Source organism: Paroedura picta, chromosome 1, assembly GCF_049243985.1.
Source record: "Paroedura picta isolate Pp20150507F chromosome 1, Ppicta_v3.0, whole genome shotgun sequence".
Classification (NCBI taxonomy): Eukaryota; Metazoa; Chordata; class Lepidosauria; order Squamata; family Gekkonidae; genus Paroedura; species Paroedura picta.
Window position 1 is genome coordinate 155,842,422 of NC_135369.1, and position 19,992 is coordinate 155,862,413.

The window sequence follows — 19,992 nt, forward strand, 5'->3', positions numbered from 1 at the left end:
TGGGATTGTTGTTCAATATGCTCAGATTGCGAGGTAAGTACAAGACCTTGCCAGTTGCATGCAGTGTTGCAGATTCTTTGAAGCAGAAAAGCAGTCACAATTCTCACCCCTTCTTGGGGAAAGCACTTGTCTATCCAGCTCAATCTTCTTTCCTGTTTGCTGATACCAGACATAGCCATACACATAACTGTGCATACAGAAACTGAAGAATGGTTTTAAAAGGTAAAGGTGTCCCCTGTGCAAGCACCAGGTCATGTCTGACCCTTGGGATGACGCCCTCTAGCGTTTTCATGGCAGACTCAATACAGGGTGACCTTGCCAGTGCCTTCCCCAGTCATTACCGTTTACCCCCCAGCATACTGGGTACTCATTTTACTGACCTCCGAAGATTGGAAGGCTGAATCAACCTTGAGCCGGCTGCTGGGATTAAACTCCCAGCCTCACGGCCAGAGCTTCAGATAGCATGTCGGCTGCTTTACCACTCTGCACCACAAGAGGCTCTTGAAGACTGGTTTATTACTGTTTAAAAACACTAATACTTAACTAATTAAAAGTTGCAACCTATTTGAGAAGCATGTGCAGCTGGACAAGGCTCAGATCCTCACTGACACAATATCTTGATAGGCGAACCCTGAGCCAATCATGCTCCCTCAACCTAGCCTACCTTGCCATGTTGTTGTGAAAATAGAGAGAGATGTGGTGCCTTGGATAAAGGGTAGGCTAAAAGTTGTTATGCCTCTAATGCTGATGGGTGATGAAGAAAATAAAACTTGCCTAAGACCAACAAGTTTATTCATTGTTGTCAAAATGCAGAATTAGGGAATCTATGTACTATTTTAATTCTGGTAGGAGAGAAATTTCAATATGTATGTTTAAGAAGGGAAAAGAGATTCTTCACATGGCTCCAAGGTCTACCCCTTGGTTGTAGTTAAGCGCAAACAGGGGCAAGTATTTTGAGAACATTTTGTGTATGTGTTTTAATACTCTGTAAAATGCTCTGTAAGATACTCTGCCCAGCTGCTGTTTGAAGGCCATTGCTGAAGAGGAGCTCACCACCTCCTTAAGGTAGCTGGTTCCACTGCTAAACTACTGACTGTGAAAAAAAAATCCTGATATCTAGCTGATATCATTCTCCATGTAGTTTAAGCCCATTATTTGTTCAAGATTCCATCTGATATCATGCCAGCACAAAGTTAAACATGTTTTGCTTTGACTTGACAGTTGAAAAGTATGAGCTTAAGCATGGCTAACTCAGGCTGGATTATGTTTTATGAATTTAGGTAAATAACTGAAGTGTAGCAAAACATTATTTTCCGTGAGAACAAAAATTTTAATCAGCACACAGTTTTTCAAGCAATACTCAGAATTAGGTCTTCAATGAATTACCATTTATATAGGCTCTTTCAATACTGAACAATACATTATATGCCTTAAAAGTGAATGAGTCATAATATAGGAATCATAATATAGGAGTTATTTTAAAGAGAATAGATGATTCATGAACAAAATTCAATCTTAAAGGCCGAAAAATTAGCAAGCCTTAAAAAAAAATTACTGTAGTGGTAGTGGCTGAGAAACTCATGTTTCTAAGTACAAATATCTAGTGCTAATCAAAATAAATGACATTGTATTAACATTACTTATTGTGGTATTGCTGGAACAGCTACAGTGATCCTGGTTGGATACTCAGCCACAGGTATTAGCCATTAGCCATACAGAGTGGTAGTTCATGAATACTCTCTGAACTATCAGAATTCACTGCAGGCACCTGCTTCTATACAATCCACCTGTGTCTTATGATCTTCTGTTCTAGTGTCTTTGGAATATCCTCCTTCAGGCTTTTTATTGAGTACCAGTTCTGAGCTTCTTTAGAACATTTTTAAAAATTTCTTATTCAGCCAAGCTTTAGGTGGTATTTTTAGTGTCATTTTGAAGATTTTTACTGTATTAGAGGCATAGCCTAAATGTTTTACTGAATTATAATGTCAGTATGTCATAGCAAAATTAAATAAGAGTCCAATGGAACCTTAAAGGCCAATAAAATTCACTTCAGATAAAACTTTACAACACTCATGTTTAATAATGCATATTAAGTTACAAAAGTGAATAGAAAACTCTTGCATGAAAAATTCAGCTTCAATGTATTAAGACGGGATCTGAAATAACTTTTGAAGGAACAATATAATCATCCTTTTTTTCTCAAGGATTGTAACATACTTGTGACGAGAAAAATTTAAGGATGGAGAAGGAAAATCTTTGAAATCACATTTGCAAATGCATTCAGTTGAATTGTTCATTATTCCTTACTCGCTAAAAAACCTGTCAATCTCTCTCCCGCCCTATTCAAAATCTTCATGCACCTTCTTACCTAACTGGTGCAGCAGTTTGGGTTGGGATGTCACCAGTATGCTGATGACACCCAACTCTTTCTCCTGATGGATGGACCGCCCTGATTCTCCCCCAGAAATATTAGCCAGCTGCCTGGAAGCAGTGATAAGGTGGCTCAAGCAAAGTCGCCTGAAGCTCAACCCTTCAAAGCCGGAGGTCCTGTGGCTGGACAGGAAGGGTTCAACTGAGGAAGCGCATCTACCTCCACCTAGGGGCTTTGCAACTGCCATTTTGGCTGCAGCCTTGGCCTCCTCTGTCAGCAACTCCCCCCCCCTTCTAGCGTACTCCCTGGGGTGGGGCTATGGATATCACATCCATTTCAGGGGGCATGCTAGATGATGTATTCCACATCAAAAACATGACTTCATAAATTAACCACATTTTTAAGAAACTTGAAAAATGCTCCAGTAAGGATACAATGCTGAGAACTTCTGACTGCTGATTTGAAGGGAAAGGGAAGGGAGCCACTGAACTGGAGGATTGGTTGAGTGAGAAAACTGGCAGGGAGCTAAACTGGAGGGATTCAAAATTGTCCCTTGCATCACGGTTCACTGAAATTTGTAAAATCATAGTCTGATCCTCACAGTAAACATTCACACAAAATTAGCAAATAAACTGTAGCCCCTTCCTAGGGTCTTCCTTGAAGACATGAGTAAAAGTAGCCATGACGGGCAAATTTAATGTTCAAAAGAGTGAATGACTTTTCCCTGCCTGCATTTTAGTTTAGCTGATTATCCAATCTTCCCTCCCCCCCTTCAGAGGTCCGTGTGAAGAAGTTTATCACTGAAAATGCCACAAGTGAGGAATAGCGTCCATGTTGCCAACAAAGGTAGAATTGTGAGTCATTCTCAATCACGAGATAATTGGGCTCCTATCATCATCCTGATTAATAGCTGCTTTCCAGTTCGCTCCAGGTAGGAGCCTGAACCGCCGGCCCGTAGGGCTTTTCCTGCTTCTAAATAAGTCTTTCGTGATCCCCCGGAACCCAGAAACACTTCGAGGCACACGGCAAGAAGGCAGCATTAGCGCCACCGCCGAAATACGCCATGTTGGGGAATTAGCTCTGCCTTTCCAGCGGGGAGCAGTCAGCAGGGGCGGGTCTCCGTTTAGGAGGGAAAGGCGCCCATTGGCTTCTACCCGCGCCGAGTCGTCATGAGCGCATTCCCCTCCCCGCTGCCAAAGCACTCGCGCCGCCTAAGTAGTTTGCTGGTCGCTCTACTAGCTGTGTGTGGAAGCGATTTGGAGGGGGTTGCTCTTCCGTTTAACTGGGGAGGGAGAAAGGAAGAACCTTACAAAAGTTTGCTAAGGGCGAGGGTGCGGGGATGCCAGCTTCGCCCGGTCTCCAGTTGTGCCGAGGATGAAGGCGATGGTGCCTCCTCTGCCCCACTGGTCGCCCCGTCAATCCGTGCTCTTAGCTGTACGCAGCTTTTCGTCTAAGAGGCAAGCTTTTTTGGGGGGCTGGGGGAGTCGACCCCGTTTAAGCCGGCAGCCCGTGAGTCACATGACTTGGACGGAGATCAGCATGGAAGTTTCGTTCTTGCAAAACGGGGCGCGGGGCTGAGGCAAGGCCCCCGCTTCCCGCACCTCTCCAAACGGAGCCTCCTCCACCACCTTTCGCACTTTGCAGCCCGCCCGCCCAGCGCAAGCTGGCATCGCCAGGGGAACAGCAGGCGCAGCAGCGTCTATTCTGTGACAGAAAGCCCAGGAAGGAGGGGGAGGAGGAGGCGTTCAATACTTCTCCCCATTAACAGTTCCCCAGCTTTATTCTAGGCAATGCAAGCCTTCCATTCCCACTGGCTTGCAAGAGCACTTGAAAACGGTAAAGGACCCCCCCTCCTTCTCCTTACCGCTCCCTCCTCCCACGAGCCCCTGAAAATCCAGTTCCGCGTGTCTCTGTTCGTGTGCGCGCACCCAGGGGAGGTTGTGTGTGTGTGTGTGTGGGGGGGGAAATCTGGGATTGTCCCAAACTGTAATTCTCTCCCCTCCCCAGCTGAACTGCACCATTCCCAGCGCAAAAGCCGCCGTTGCTGGCGTCCAGAGAGCACCCGGCCGCGCTTTGGAGCCAGGGCCCGCAGTCGCTCCTGGGGCAGCTCCCGCCGAATAGGAGCCTCGCAGACCCTGCGCAACTTCAGCGCAGGCGGAGACAGGCCGGGAAGCTGAGGAGCGCCACCCGCCCCGCAGCTAGCGACGGCGGCGGAAGCAGCAGCAGCAGCAGTGGCAACCGGGCGCGCAGCTCCCGCGCGGGAACACTGGAGAGCGCATCGAGCGCGCCCCTCTTCTCTCCTCGCAACACCGCCTCCTGATCCCTCCAGGGGAAGAAAGGGGAGGGGGAACCACCTCAGCCCGCTCGCCTCTCACCCCCTCATATCCGCTTCCCTCGTCCCGTGTTACTTCGTGGAAACCAAAGCACCCCAATTATTCCTTGAAATTGAGCCTGGCCCAACAGACCGCCCGCTCCACTCTGCACTGGCCAGTCTCCGAAATCCCCTTCACACGCGCGGACGCCCGCTGCCATTCCGCTGCCCCCCTGGTACCGTCCTCCCCCATACACGTGAACATGGCCACCTCAATACCATCAGTTAATCCGACGTAAAACCGCCCCCCACTCCACACACACACTTCACCTAAAGGCCTGACCTCGGCATGTAGTCGAGGCGGCCCTTTGTACCCGCAGTCAGCCAGTCCCATCCCCCCCCCCCCAATTCTGAGTGACCACCCGGTGATTTTGACAGCTTCGGCGCTGGCCTGCCTTGTGGGCGCCCCCAGACTCCCTCCCCTCCATATTAACCGCTTCTCTCCAGCCCCACACGCATCCTTTCCATCGCCGCAGCCGCCCCACAAGATCACATTTGGGAGGCGCTGGCCGTGCCCGCTTCCCAGCCCCGCCGCGACTCATTTCCATGCATCTCCAGCCCCCCACGACTGCTGCTGCGGGTCCTCCCTTCGTCCCCAGTTCCCCATCCGCGGTGACATAAGACCCCTGCCCGCTATGAACCCAGCGGGGTTCAGCCATCGCCGTCGGAAGCATCTCCGCGACGTCCCTATAGGGAGCCTCGTTCTCCTTCGCCTCCCCCCCCCCCCGGACGAGTGGAGCCCACGCAGCCCGGAAACGCGGGCCGGGGCCAAACCCCAACCCCACGGGGAGGCAGGAGCAAGCCCAGCAGAGGCTGTACCCCCGCACCAGACGGAAATAGCCGCAGCAGCCGCGGACAACTACTCAAAGCCCCCCACCTCCACCCGGTCAAACTCCCCACGCCCGGAGAGAAGCCACCCTCTCGCACTAGACCCCCCCCCCTCCGGATCGGCGCTCTTATGCTGCCCCCTCCCCCCGGCGGAAAAAAGCGGCCCGGTTTGAACCTCGAGTGAAGTCAGGATTTTTTCCCCTCCAGCCCGCTGGCTTGAAAGGTGCAACCAACCCGACTCAAAGACGACTCGGGCAAGCCCCAACCGCAGCAGCGGCAGATAGAGAGAGGCTGCCCCCCAGTCGCCGCCGTCCTGTGTCCCCCCCCCCCAAAATAATATTCCCCATGACTCAGTCCCCAGAGCAGCTGGAATCCGACCAGCTTCTGGCGTCGAGGCCCCCCTTTCCACGCGCGCACCGAGAGTTTGCAATGCTAGCCTAAGCGGGAGCCAGGACTGCTTGCAACCCAAAGTCTCCCACTTGGTCGCTTTGACCCTCCGCGCAGGCTGCGCCGACGGCCAGAGAGCAGCGCTCGTGCCTCTTCCCCCCCCCCCCCCCCATTTATCTCCAAGAACTGCGCTAGGAGACCACTGGCTGTCCATCCTTACCTTTTTCAGCGCTGACATTCTAGTGCGTTATTCATTTAGCAGATCCCGGGTTGCATGTTGGGTTCAACCAAATCAGGTGAAGGAGAAGCCGGGGCACGAAGAGAGGACAGCGGCGGTGTGGAAGGAGAGGCTGAGGCATATGCATACGATGACCGCCTTTGGGTAGCCGGGTCTCACACACTCCCGCGCGCTGAGCTAACTGCACCGCTTGATATTCCCCTCGCGCTGTCCATGCGCCGCTGCTGCTCCCGCTGCCGCCGCTGCTGCTGAAGCGACTGTGTGCTCGGCTCGCTCGCGGCTGCCGCTGTCAAACCACCCTCGAGGCAGAATTCTCACGCTCTGCGCAGCCGCACACTTCCCTCACCCGGCCGCCCCCGACTCGGCAAGCGCGGCCTGGGCCCGTCCCCTCCAGCGCCGCGGCCATTGACAGAAGCGCTGCGCCTCCCTCCGTTCGAACCGTCCTGCGCTGGGAACGCCTCCCGCTCGCCTCCAGAGCCAATGGGACGCCGGACTCGCCGCTGGTAGACACGCCCGCCAGCGAAGGAGGAAGCCAGAGAGTGGGACGGGGCGCGGAGAGCGCGCGCGAGGCAAGGGAGGGATGCGCGGGGCTGCTTGCCTGGCCGGGAGCGAAGAAGGCGCTGCAAAGAGGCGCCCCTCGCCTGGTGCTTGGGATGGAGGCCGCTTCCGCGGGACGGCTGGCCCCCAGCAGGAGGGCAGCAGGTGAGGCAAACCGTGCCGGGGGAGGGCTCGCTAGGCAGAGGCACCGGGGAGGGGGCTCGACGGCCGTCGCCGCGGCTCCCGAGCAGCCTCCTGGCAAGATGGTTGCAAGGACCGAGCCCTGCGTTGGGGGAGGGGGCTGTTGCTTAGAGGCCGGCGACACCGAGGCTTGGGATGGCCCACGAAGGCAGGCCGAAGCGCCGGCTGCAGAGCTGGCTGGATTTCGAAGGGGAGAGTGGGCAGTTGGGGGGGGGGCACGGGGGGGTGGCAGTGGTTGAATTGGGGCAGCTGAGAGATGCCGAGTCCGGGACAAGTTGATGGGTGAAAATGACTCGCAGAACCATGCTCCGAGGTGCGTCGAGTGTTTAAGAGTTGTGTGAGACATGAGAGGCCCCTTCTGTTATTTTTGTCCCTTTTGGAGGGGGAGGGGATCATCTAGTGAGGTTACTGAGCCCTAGCAACACCCGTGGTTTGCAGAGGGGAGTGGTGGTTTGGGTCAGTGGGCGCTGAAGTGAGAGTGGGTAAGTGGGCAGTAGGAAATCTGTACCTTATAGCTTGTTTTCCCAAATCATGTATGTTGGTATCCTAAGGAGCGATGTAGTAAGTCTAGTATCCTTGTATTAGTGGCACTTGATGCTTTTTGGAAAGAAGGCTTGAGAAGTCGATGTCAGAAATTAGGAGCCTGCTTTGAGATTCTGAAGGGGGCAAATGTCCTGAGGCTGGGCTAAAGGGGTGCTGACAAACTCCCTTTCGACTTACATGGGATTTTATTGTGGCCCTGGACTCAAACTGAAGTGTGCGGTTGAGGTGACTTCCTGCTTTGATATCATGTTTGTCTAAAAAGATGGGGAATGCATTCTTAAAACTGAAAACAATAATGCATATAGCAGTTATGGAGGAAAATGTAACATTTCCCTTGGGGGAAAATATTTGTACATGATCATTTATGGCAAGCTGACAGTCACACAGTAGAGTACATTATGGAGCCATGTGTCTATTAATTAAAACAATAAAGGGTTTAGTGGGTCGAATGAAGGTAGCGATGCTTCTCTTCCCTGACTGCCCTGTTAAAATTGTTAATGTTCTTCCAGTCACAGTCCAGTTCTAAAACATTTCTTTATTCATTAATTCAGCTTATATACCGCCCCTCACTGTGACATCTCGAGACAATATGAGGAATACAGTTAGTTGGGGGGAAATGTTGTAGGATGAGGTTTTGTATAGAATATAGACTACGTAGTAACAGCACAATTCACTTTGCTTATCTGTTTCCTAAAGATATCATTCTCAAACTTTTTTACCATTGAGAAACCCCTGAAATTCTTCAAGTCCCAAGAAACCCCAGAAGTGCAATCATACAAATACTGTTGTGAAACACAGCTGTGTACATGCTAACCGGGGGCCCTCCCACCCTCTACAGGCCCATCATTGGGTGTTTTGGGAGGGGGAGGGGGTTGACGTGACATGGTCATATCACCCAATACATGCTTAACACAGCTGGCGGGGGAGGGGAATAATTTTTAGCAGAACATCGGCCATAGGCTGTAAAATGGTGATATATTCTGGTTCCAGTCATTTCAGCACTTCTTGAATCAGGATTGACGTCTATGGAATTTCAGAAGTCTTGTTACATTGAATAGGGGCATATTTGCAGAGCTACAGGAAAATGACATCTTGCCTTTATAAACTTATAAAACTTTATAATCTTGCCTTTATAAACACATTATAAATAAATGTGCTCTGTCAGTTGGGATTGATGTCACATAGGGAAGGATGGAAGTAGTTAGAGGTGTCTTAGAACCAGGGTTGCCGAATGGACAAATAAGTGGGTTTTCCTGAATTTAAAACATGCATATTCATTTATTCTGCCCCTTCAAGCTTTTCTTGTGTTTCTTCAGAAGGATCTATATGAATATAAAGATTAGCAAGAAAAATATATTGCCGTTAAAAACAGAATTAAGGCCAGTAAATACTGGGCATGTAAAAAGTGCATGAATGTGTCCAGAACCACCCACCTGTGAGAATGTTACTGATATCATACAAGTGCAATATATCGTAGGAAACAGATGTTAAGATAAAATTTGTACATGATACTGCAAAACTGTTCTTCGACAACTTCATTGGTTCCCAATTGAATTCTGGATCGGACTTAAGGTCTTGGCAATCACCTTCAAGGCCATACTCTGTCTGGGCCCAGTGTACCTAAGAGACTGCCTCTCTGCCTACATCCCCCAAAGAGTTCCACGCTCCACCACTTCCAGCTGGCTGGTGATCCCTGGTCCCAAAGAAGCACATCAGGCCTCAACTAGGGCCAGAGCTTTTTCTGTCCTGGACCCCACCGGGTGGAATGAACTCCCTGAAGAGATCAGGCCCCTGCCTGAACTCCTACAGTTCCGCAGGGCCTGCAAAAGGGAGCTCCTCCACCAGGCATTTGGTTGAGGCCGACCGATTCAACAACATCCACTGAGCCCCCAGACACCCCCGCACAATCTGAACCCAAACCGACCAACCTGCGGGATCATGGTTACAAAGTTATTGTTGTTATGAGAAAAGTTACAATACTTGTTGTCTTCAGTTATGGAACCCACGGTTGTTGTTGATGTTATGAATTGTGCTATATTATCCCTACATTTTGGGTAAACTGCCCTGAACCTTATGGTAAGGTGTTACAGAAATATAATAAATAACTATTTACTGTCTTTTACCCCTGCTAAATTCTTTTTCTGTTCTACCATTTATTATTTTTTTCTTTTGCTCCATCTTTGGTGGAGCCCTCTTGCCCTATATTCTGTGTTAGATTCTAAAGATGCCGCTTTGGGCAGTAGTTTCTTAGAGCTCAGTCTTAGCTTTCATTGAGGGGGAAAAGGTGGTAGCTCCTGAACCATGAGACAAAATGTGAAACCAGTGTTCTTCCCAAATATTTGAAAGTAGTCTGTTCCGACTTCCCGGTAGCTGAGCCAGTAGGAGCTGCAGTGGTTATTAACATACAAGGGAAGCTGTGATATCTTGTTTACACTATTCCATTCATTCACACACAAGCTGCCTGGCTTGGAACACATATTTCTTATTTACATTTCTAATGTGCACTGATTCTTTAGACCACTATATGTGATATGATACCAATTACCTCTTTGATTTATGTACATTCTATTTATGTTTTTAATTTGTAGTCACTGTGTACATTGTGATAAATAGATGGATTCTCTGTTTTAGCTGCTCAACCTTTTCGGTTCCTGACTTGCTTCTCAGGTTTGTTTTGTTTCCCTTTTGCTGTTTTCTTAAATAAAATTTTTTAAAAACCTCACAGAAGTTTTACGCAGTATCCCCGATCTTCCACGTTTCCCAGAAAACAGAGAAATGCTGTCCAAACAAATTACAAAGGTCATCTGGCTCCAATGGTAACAAGAGAAAAGAAATTTCACTTACAAAAATAGGAGCTCATCTCACACAACACATTCGTGTAGGTACATTTAATTTTTTGTGAATAGATTCATTTCAAAAAGGTTAACTTGCTACAGCTCCAAGCCCAGGTTGGAGAGAGACAAAAAGAGAGGTCCTATATAAGATTAAACAGAAGGCAAGCAACAGCCCAAAAGGCTCAATATCCAACCAAGAAGAGGGTGAGGCCAACTGCCAAATGCACCTGGATGACAGACTGAACCCTTTCTCTCCCAGATTCTTTTGCATGCAGAGTTATAATATCTAACCATGTACAGCATTGAATCTTTTTGAGGAGGAATCGGATGAAAAGAAATAATCCTAAGCATGATGATCATGTTAGCCATTCAGTCGTATCCAACTCTTGACGATCATATGGCTTGGCTGTCTCCATGTCTTTTGATCTTGCACTGTTGCTTGTAGTTGTGTGGTGCTCTGACCAATGCCCATTTTGATCATGTCTTACCACCATGTTCTTTATCAGCCTGGTTTCCTTTAACCACTGACCAATCCTAGTATAATTGCTTTCTCCAACCAGTTGGATCACACGATATGGCCAGAGGAAGTGAGCTGGAATTCCATGATTTTAGCGTCCAGTGATATATCAGGTATTATGTGTTCTAGTATTTCCTTGTTTGTTGCTTTTGCTGTCCATGGAATCCACAGAAGCCTTCTCCAGCGCCAGAGTCCAAATGAATCAATTAATCTGATCTTTTTCATCATCCAACATTTACAGGTTATTGGAAATATGACAGATCAGACTAATCTACACTTAGTAGTCTGGCTTGTGTCCTTGTTTTTCCATGCTCAATTCAAGCTTATCATTGCTGAGTGACCCAGAGCAATTTGATGTTTTATTTCCATGCTGCAGTCACCACTCTTATCAATTTGTGATCCAAGAAAAATGAATTCTTGAATGCTTTCAATCTCTTCATCATTAATTCTTATTGTGACATGTCTGGTTTTTGCATTGGTCATTATTTTTTGTCTTGTTGATGCTTAAAAAGAGGCCGAATGTCTTGCTTTCTTTTCTGATTTTTGTAATCAGCTGTTCTAGGCCTTCCTTAGTTTCTGACAGGAGGGTAGTATCATCAACATACCAAAGATTATTTATATTCCTTCCTCCAGTCTTAATTCTTTGAGTTCCATCTCTCCCATAATTATTTCAGCATACAAGTTAAATAGGAATGAGGAAAGAATCTTAAGCACACTTGGAAGTAAATACTCCTTGAATGGCACAGATCCAATGATTGGGCTAAGAAGCAGTGCTCTTTGTTCCCTCCACCTTGCATATGGGCTGTTGAGTGTTCAAGCCAACTTCTGTGTCTCATGGGTGCTGTCACAAGATAATTTAAAAGTTATCCTATGATAAACATTTAGTTCTGAAGATGTGCTAAGGAAAGATGGTTCCTACCCCCTTTCATTTTGTTGGGGTTTTGCAGAGAGGCAGATTGTTGGCCTTTCCCTGTGGACAAAAGCATGAACATCGGAACCTACCCTATATACTTGTGTATTAGCCTAGTTTTTCAGTACCTTATTCACACTGAAAAAGCCCTTCTCAGCTTATACACGGGTATATATGGTAATTGAAATAAAAGCCTGCTCCAGCCAGCCAATTGTTGCTCAGGCACCTTGTAAGACATCAACAGTCTGACTGAGGGACTCTGATCTTTTTTCCCATTTGCCTTCACTTCTTCCTCTTCTTAATCACGTCTTCCAAACTATTCTTTTGGTTTCTGTGGGTGAAAAGCGGGGTACAAAAACCAGCAGCTATTCATCCTCTTGGCTTTTCTGTATTTGCTGGGGGGGGGGAGCTGGATGGGAGAGCCTGTGAAGATGGATTATTTCCCACCCTCAGCTTCTATGCAAGTCGATAAGTTTGCTCATATTTTGTGGTAAAATTCACGGGTCAGCTTATATGCGAGTATATACAGGAGTTGCAGTGACAACAGATGAAGAAGAGAAGTAGTAAAACAGAAACCCTTGGAAGTTACTTTCTTCTCATTCCTATTTTTCATTTCTCTCAAATTACACATTACATTTAGAAACATGTGATTCCCTGCCCTCCGCAGAACATTTTCTTTTACAAAACGCAGCTGTAGTCTGCAGTGGCTGACCCGCGAGGGAGCAGATTGTCAACCTCCTACGGCTGATGTTCTCTTAAAAATTATTCCCCCCCTCCCTCCAGCTTCCCTGCATTCATCAAGATAAAGCATCAGGGATGGAGTTAAGTGTGTGTAGGGAGGGAGAAAGTACTCGTGCAGAAAGAGACCCCCTTCCTGCCTGCTTTTCTTCCTGTGCAAGTTCCAGGTTCCATATTTGTCAAAAGAGGAAGAAGAAAGATTGGGCCACCGCATGTAGCATTTACCCTTCTGTTCCCTGCCAGTTTTCTCAGCAATTGCCAGTTCCTAGTCCTTAACATTTAAGGCTCTGTGAAACCAGCATCTCTCATTTCCTTTGCTTCTCCTCGCGACTGTGCACCAGCTCATCTCCGACTGGCCTCCTGTATTGTCAGCTTTCATTCCTGCTTCTGTGGCTTTTGCCACGTTAGTTGCCATATTTTGAACAACCTGCAGTGTTCTCATTTCCTGCCTGATCCCCTTTTCATTGTAAACCTTTTTTGAATCATAAAAAAAGTTTTCTTTGCAGTGCTGTGCAATTCCATTCAGTGACATTCTCAATCCCACATCTTTAAGATCGTAATTATACAAAGAGTTGTTGTTGTTCTTCTTTAGCTGCCCATTAGACCAAAGAAAAAAGACTTTTGCAAAAGGAATAAGAAGGGGATTTGGGTAGACTAGGGGCTCATACTCCTTACCAGGCTTTCTTTTAAGTCCTGCATAGTAGACGGAGCATTGCTGTTATGTTGCTTTCGTGCTGGCAAAAGAAAAAGGAGCTTTTGAATAGGCGCTGGACAACCTTTTGACAAGCATGGTGGGGATGCTTAAAAGTCTGTTTGTGCATAGTAGCAAGTAGCAGCATTTCTTATGTAAAAGCTCTTTTAAGGGAAAAAACTTTGTCCTCCTACTGCATGATAAAAAAAGAAGCTACTCTGACCTATGCTGGATTTTGGTTTATATAATGCTTAGAGCTGCACCACATTCCCAAGTAAGTATAAAATACCTTTACAAACAGCAGGAGTAGTTTTACATTGGATTTCTGGAGGAATGCAATTAAAACAGCCTGTCTTTTAAGATGGGCTTTATTCTGTTTTTTTTTTCCCTTTTCTTTTTTCACAGTGCTTTGTTTATAGGCAGGATTTGAACATCAGGGTTTCTTTTTTTCTGATTTATTCCCCCTGTTAACTTGGCAAACTAGGTTTGGTCATAGTCTCTCCCTCTCCCTCAGTTTTTTTTTATTGGAGGATAGGTTTAACTCTTTCCGTACACACCTATTTATTCCCTTTTCCTGTGGGAATTAGCTGGGGGGGAGTACAAAGACTGTGCATGTCTTTTTCCTCCTACACAACTCACAGCTGCTTCAGAGAGGTTATTTAAACATCAGAAAGAAGAGAGGGAGGAATGGACCAAACATTTCCATCTCTAGAAACCCTTGCCTAGATCCAAAGTAGCCACCTGAAACTAATAAAGAACCTGTTGGTGTAGTGGTGAATAATGGTAGACTCTGTTCTGGAGAACCAGATGTGATTCCCCACTCCTACTCATGCAGCCAGCTGGATGCCACTCACAGTTCTTTTAGAGCTCTCTCAGCCTCACATACTTCATATGGTGTTTGTAGTGGGTACAGGAAGGGTGGGCGATTGTAAGCTTCTTTGAGACTCCTTCAGGTAGGAAAAAAGTGGGGTACAAATAGCCAACTTTTTTTCTTCTACTACTACCGGTTAACAGGCAGATCCCTTATTCCCTGAATAGTTTTATCATTGACAGACAGAATACCAGTCACCCAGAACTCCAGTTAATTCGTCTTCATTCCGTTTACTGCCTTCTCCAGATGCTTCTTCTGGAATTAAACAGCAGTTAAGGAGAATAGGACTGCCTTTAGTATGTCAATGGAACCTTGCTTAAAATATCTGGAAATTTCTCCCAGTGGTTTCAGATTCTAGCAAGTGAAAAAGAATAGACTCCTGTGGGATCCCACAGTAAAAAATGCCTGAGGGAAAAGAATGGTGTGGTGGAAATATTTATAAGTAAAATAAAACACCATGGCTGATGGTATCTAAAGTTGATAAGAACTTTAGAGACACAATAGAGACACATTTGCCAGTAAAGCAATGAGAAGGTTGTTGATCAAGTAAGCCAAGTCTGGGTCCCAATCCCAACCAAAATTCATTTCAAGCATCTGTCTCACTCAACATTCCCTAGTGTTGCATAGCCAACTACATGCCGAAGGGTCTTATCCGAAGGTGAAGCTTTATCTACACACTGATAGTTACTTAAATTTTCCCTTGAAGAAAAGTCTCCCTGGACACAGATGATTTGATGGCCACTTCCTTCAAGGGGATCAGCACTTCCTGCTCCTTTAATGAAACATATATAACCCCTGGCCATCATAGCAGGATATTATTAGCTGCTAATTGACCAATCGTGTTGAATATTAATGGCTCCAGCAACTATTAACATGTTTGGGCATGAATTGCTAGATCCTCACGTCTTATATCTTGCATTGACTTGAAAGTAGAACTGTTTCAGCAAGAAACATAAGTTGCTTCCTTCTGAATCCACAAAGTTGCTAGCTTATTAAAATTACACACAAAACTCTACCAGCAGATTAATACCCGCAACTAACGTTTTCTGTGCCCCTTCCTCATGAATCCCCTCCCTTCCCTGTTCTTCCAGCCTACTAGATCTGCTGAGGTGAAACTGGCTTCATGGCAAGAACAAGAAAAATTAACTTTGCTGTGGGTGAAGATGGTCCTATAAATGCACACTGATGGTACATCAAAAGGTGTTCCTCTGATGCAGCCTTTCTGAACTTTGTTATGGTTGATAAACCCCTGAAACATTCTTCAGGCTTTGAGAAACCTCAAAAGTGGCTCAATCATGAAGAATATGGTTAGGAAGCATAGTTGTGTACATGTTCACCTACAGCCCCTCCCCTTCCCATCCCCTCCAGGCCCATCATTCACCATTGGGGGGGATGATATGACCAGATGGTTGGTTGGTTGGTAGGTAGGTAAGTAGATAGATAGATAGATAACCATATATGGTCATATCACCCAATGTTTAACAATTTAGCCTGGTCTGATGCCACAGACTTGGTTGCCTTTGACTTCCATGGTTATTGGAGCTTATGATTTTGTGTGTGTGTGTGTATGTTTTCTCTGTACAGCTTCTGTTTGTCTTCTGTGCCACTCAACTAATCACTGAAACAGTGTAGCCAGAATTAATCTAGGGATCTGTCACAACATGTTATGCCAAAAATAGATGTCCCATGTTTGATTTTTTTTAAGTAGCTGATTCATTATCCCATCTGCACAGTTTCTTGTTCCCACCAGAAAGGAGGATGGGATTCCAACCTACTTTAAAATCTAGATATTTATTTATTAAAATATTTATGTCTTTTTCCTCTTGCTTTAAGTGGGTTCCAACATTCATTAAAACACCCCAGCTAAACCCAAAGGTAAAATAGCATGCCTCAAGTCTCTTCCCTGACCCCCAAAACTGTCTGCTATGCAAACCTCCTCAAAATCCCTGGCAAGCAGCATCTTCTGAAGATCTCCAGAAGATCTTCAAGGATCATATGCTTCAAGTATAGTATGCTTCACGGACCCATTTTTATTCCCAGTGTTTATATGCAGAAACCTTTAGCTGAGATCATCAGGAGTTTTGGAGTGGGTTCTCACCATTACAAAGATGACATCTGGCTTTTAAGTCTCAAGTGGGTGAGGCTGTGAGAGCCCTGGACAGTTTTATCAGTGCTGTGGCGAGCCCAAGGTCACCCAGCTGGCTGCATGTGGGGGAGTGCAGAATCGAACCCAGCATGCCAGATTAGAAACGCTCCTAACCACTACACCAAACTGGCTCTCTTTGAAGGTCCTGGTTCAGTACTTTGAAGCTGTGGTCAAGTGGCTGAGGGTGAATAAACTAAAACTCAGTCCAGATAAGACTGATGCTGGTTTGGAAGACAGATTGATCAACCAGAATTAGATAGGTTTAAGGCTAAGGTTTCCCTAGTAGTTCCAGTTAACAGCTCGGAGATGTTCTTGGACCTGGCCTTGTTGATAGATAAGTATATCTGTGCTGTTGCCAGAATCTCCTACTTTCAATTACATCTGGTTTGAAACTTGATGCCTTATCTAGGCTCTGCAGATATATCCACGCTGATCCATGTCACTGTGACCTCCAGATTCAGCTGCTCTAATATGCTCTGTGGGGCTGCCTTTGAAGACATCTTGGAAGGTTCAATTGGTGAAGAATTACAGAATTACAGCAACTAAGTTTCTGTCTGGGGCTAGCATTTGGAAAATATAACACCATGTGATGTGCATTGATTGCTTCTAGTACTGATTCACAGTGCTGGTTATCACCTTTAAAGCCCTTCGGCTAGGGACCCTAATACCTCTTTTATGTCATCTTCTGGTATACTCCTGGTTGTTGTGCTAGTTCAGACAAACATGGCTGCCCACTTGAATGGTTGTCAGTTGCATGCTTGAGAAAACCTTCTTCTGGTGATAGCCTCATCTAGAATAATCCATTTAGCATCAGATCAGTGGTCCCCAACGTTTGTATCATCAGGGACCGGTCAACGCTTGACAATTTTTACTGAGGCCCAGGGGGGGTTGTCTTTTGCCGAGGGATGTTGCCGCCGCCTGAGCCCGTGCTCCACTTGCTTTCCCGCCGGTGTCCCTGACTTCCCACTGCCCGCTGGTGGGTGCTACGAGCAGCAGCTGTGCAGTGCCACACCAAGGGGGAGCCCCAGCCATGGCAGCCGCTGGACAGCACCAAAGGTGAGCCAGCGGCAGAGTGGCAGGGCAGCCCCCGAGGCAGCAGCCGGGGAGGAGGACAAGAAGGAGCTGCGGCCCGGTACCGACTGATCCACGGACCAGTACCGGTCTCTGGACCGGGGGTTGGGGACCAGTGAGTTAGATCACGGGCATTCCCTACCAGACTGACCAACCAGAATGGGAGCGGTGGATGCTATAATGTGCTGTGTTCAGGAAGGTGTTTTAGGATGTCTTGTTCCAGCGATTATTTAATGCTGGGAAAATTACTTTTAGACTGTTTTTAACTGTGTGTATTAGTTTTTAACTTTATGCATTTGCTTCAACAAATACTTAAAGAACTATGATTGCTTGTACTGTGTTCCATGAATGCTTCCTGTTACCCATGCACACTCATTACCTTAGAAGTCTTTAGGACAGGCTGTCTCAAGAAGAAGAAGAGTTGGTTTATATATGCCACTTTCCTTTACCAGGAGTGTCAAAGTGGCTAACAATCACCTTCCCTTTCCTTTACCCACAACAGTCACCCTGTGAACTCAGCAAGGCAGAGAGAGGGGTTTCTTGACAGTCCTAGAAGGGCTTCCTTAATGGATGGGAGTTGATTTATAATATATTTTTTAATTTGTTAAAATGTATTGGGTGATGTGAATACATATGGTCATGTCAATCCCCCCCCCCAAAAATGGCTAGTGGTAGGCTTGGATGGGGGTGGGGAGGGGCACCAGGTGGGCATGTACACATCTATGCTTCCCAACCATATTCTGCACAATTCTGCACAATGACACAACTTCTGGGGTTTCTCAAAGCCTGAATAATGTTTCAGGGGTTTCTCAATGGTATATATATATGTAATAAAGGCAATAATGGAGCACTGAGTTTTCCTAGCATTAATTAGACTGAAGGTTTGCATCCTGCTTATAACCTTGCTCCTAGAGCAGCCTTTCTCAACTTTCTTACCATTTAGAAACCCCTTCTTAAGGCTTAGAGAAACCCCAGAAGTGGTGCAACCTTACATAATATGGTTGGGAAGCATAGCTGTGTATATGCCCACCTGGGAGCCCCTCTCCTTTCCACCCCTTCCAAGCCCATCATTGGCCATTGGGGGGGTCCACATGACCATATATGGTCATAACCAATAAATGTTTAATAATTTTAAAAATATATTAAAATTAATTAATTCCTACCTATTTAGGAATCCGTTCCAGGGCTACGGAGAAAACCCAGGGCTTCATGAAACCCCAGTTGAGTAAGCCTGTCCTAGAGTGTAAGAGATTGTGACTGATATATTGAGATCAGGCCACAGAATTATCTTTCAAGTTCTAAAAAATTGTAGTGCATTTCATTTTCTACCATGCCAGTCTGCTTTTTACCTTCATCTGAATATCGGTAGTAGTTCTTCCATTTCCATTTTTTGCCATCATGATGGAGATGAGCAATCCCGAGGCTAAGAACTTGTGCATTATTTTTATTCCTAGCTTTGCTAGACTGCTGTTACATTCGTATTATCAGCTGAGAGAATACAAGGCGATTTGGTCATACTGAAATGCAGTTTTATATATATTTTCTTTTTCAGCTCTGTGTATTCCTCAGGGGGGATGATGATGTGCATTCAGAATGCCCAAACCTGCATCCTTCGTTTTTCCTTTTCCTCCCTGCTGTGCCTGCAAATGCATACCCAATGTACATTTGTAGCTTCTTTCCAGCAGCATGCTCTCCGGTAATACACCAGTGAAAGAGTGGCTCACGGTTCATTGCTGCTTAATAAACTCAAGTCCAAACCTGCTCCCAGGTGTGTATTTGGGATCTACTAGTCATGGCAATTAGCAGACGTTTTGTTACCTTGCCACCTGATTTGTGAGGTGTCAAGTACAAAATTGATCAATGTTATAAATGTTCACTAGCTTCAAAATGATTTGGTACTCTGGGCACTGTGTCACTCAATGTGAATCGGATAAATTATTTTCCCATTGCTCTGTAGGAGCTCCTATAAAACACTTATACACCTGTAAACTTTATTAGGAATTAGTTCTGAAGGAAGTACTCTGAAGTAGACATATTTTAGGACTGTGGCTACCCCACAAGTCATCTCTGCTACTTCTGAAGGTGAGATTATATGATAGGTTTGCAGCAACTGATGAATGTCACTGATATTATTATATTTATTTATTAACTTTATTTTATTTACTTTATTTACCGCCACTCCCGGAACCAGCTCGTGGCAGGTTACAATTGTCCTTAACTAAAACCCAGTAAAACCCCCAGTAAAACATACAGGACATAAAACATGACAAGCAGCAGTGGAAAACATAAATCATCAAATAAGATTCTGCAAATATTTTGCAGTGCATACATATATTTTGCTGCTTCGTGCTGCAACTTGGGCATGTACATTTCAAAATACTAAGCCTAGGGCAATTGTGGTTGCTGCCATTGTTGTCAGAAGTATCCCATGTCCATTTTTTTAATACTGTTAAAAATTCTATATGAAGATTCCTTGTCTTTTTCTATCAATTTATTATATTTATAGCCATAATAGAGCTTAGAGCAGTGCCCTTGGGATTCCCTGGAGTTCTTCTATCCAGACTTGGTTAGCATCAACATGGTTGGTAGATTATATGCCTTCAAACCATTCCCATGGCCTCCTCATAGTGTATCTCGATATAGACTGAGGACTACTTCCTACAAGAATATTTCAGGTGCAGAGATTGCTTTTAAGTTGCAAATCAAATGGGTGTTTAAAAAAAATACCGTATTTGCCG

The 19,992-nt window shown here is 45.9% G+C and overlaps 2 protein-coding genes across 5 annotated transcripts in view; one reads left to right on the forward strand and one right to left on the reverse strand.

Moving 5' to 3' along the window:
* DLGAP2 (DLG associated protein 2) overlaps positions 1 to 6,609 on the reverse strand; it is a 578,727-nt gene extending 572,118 nt beyond the window's left edge. For all 4 annotated transcript variants that reach the window (XM_077309418.1, XM_077309398.1, XM_077309427.1 and 1 more), the window contains exon 1: positions 6,178 to 6,609. In XM_077309418.1, coding sequence (XP_077165533.1) covers positions 6,178 to 6,195 — 18 coding nt within the window. In that variant the 5' untranslated portion in view covers positions 6,196 to 6,609. The remainder of the gene's footprint in view (positions 1 to 6,177) is intronic.
* Positions 6,598 to 19,992, forward strand: part of ERICH1 (glutamate rich 1) — a 93,318-nt gene continuing 79,923 nt past the window's right edge. Inside the window, exon 1 of the mRNA XM_077309507.1 lies at positions 6,598 to 6,897. Within this exon, the coding sequence (XP_077165622.1) occupies positions 6,849 to 6,897 (49 nt within the window). The 5' untranslated portion in view covers positions 6,598 to 6,848. The remainder of the gene's footprint in view (positions 6,898 to 19,992) is intronic.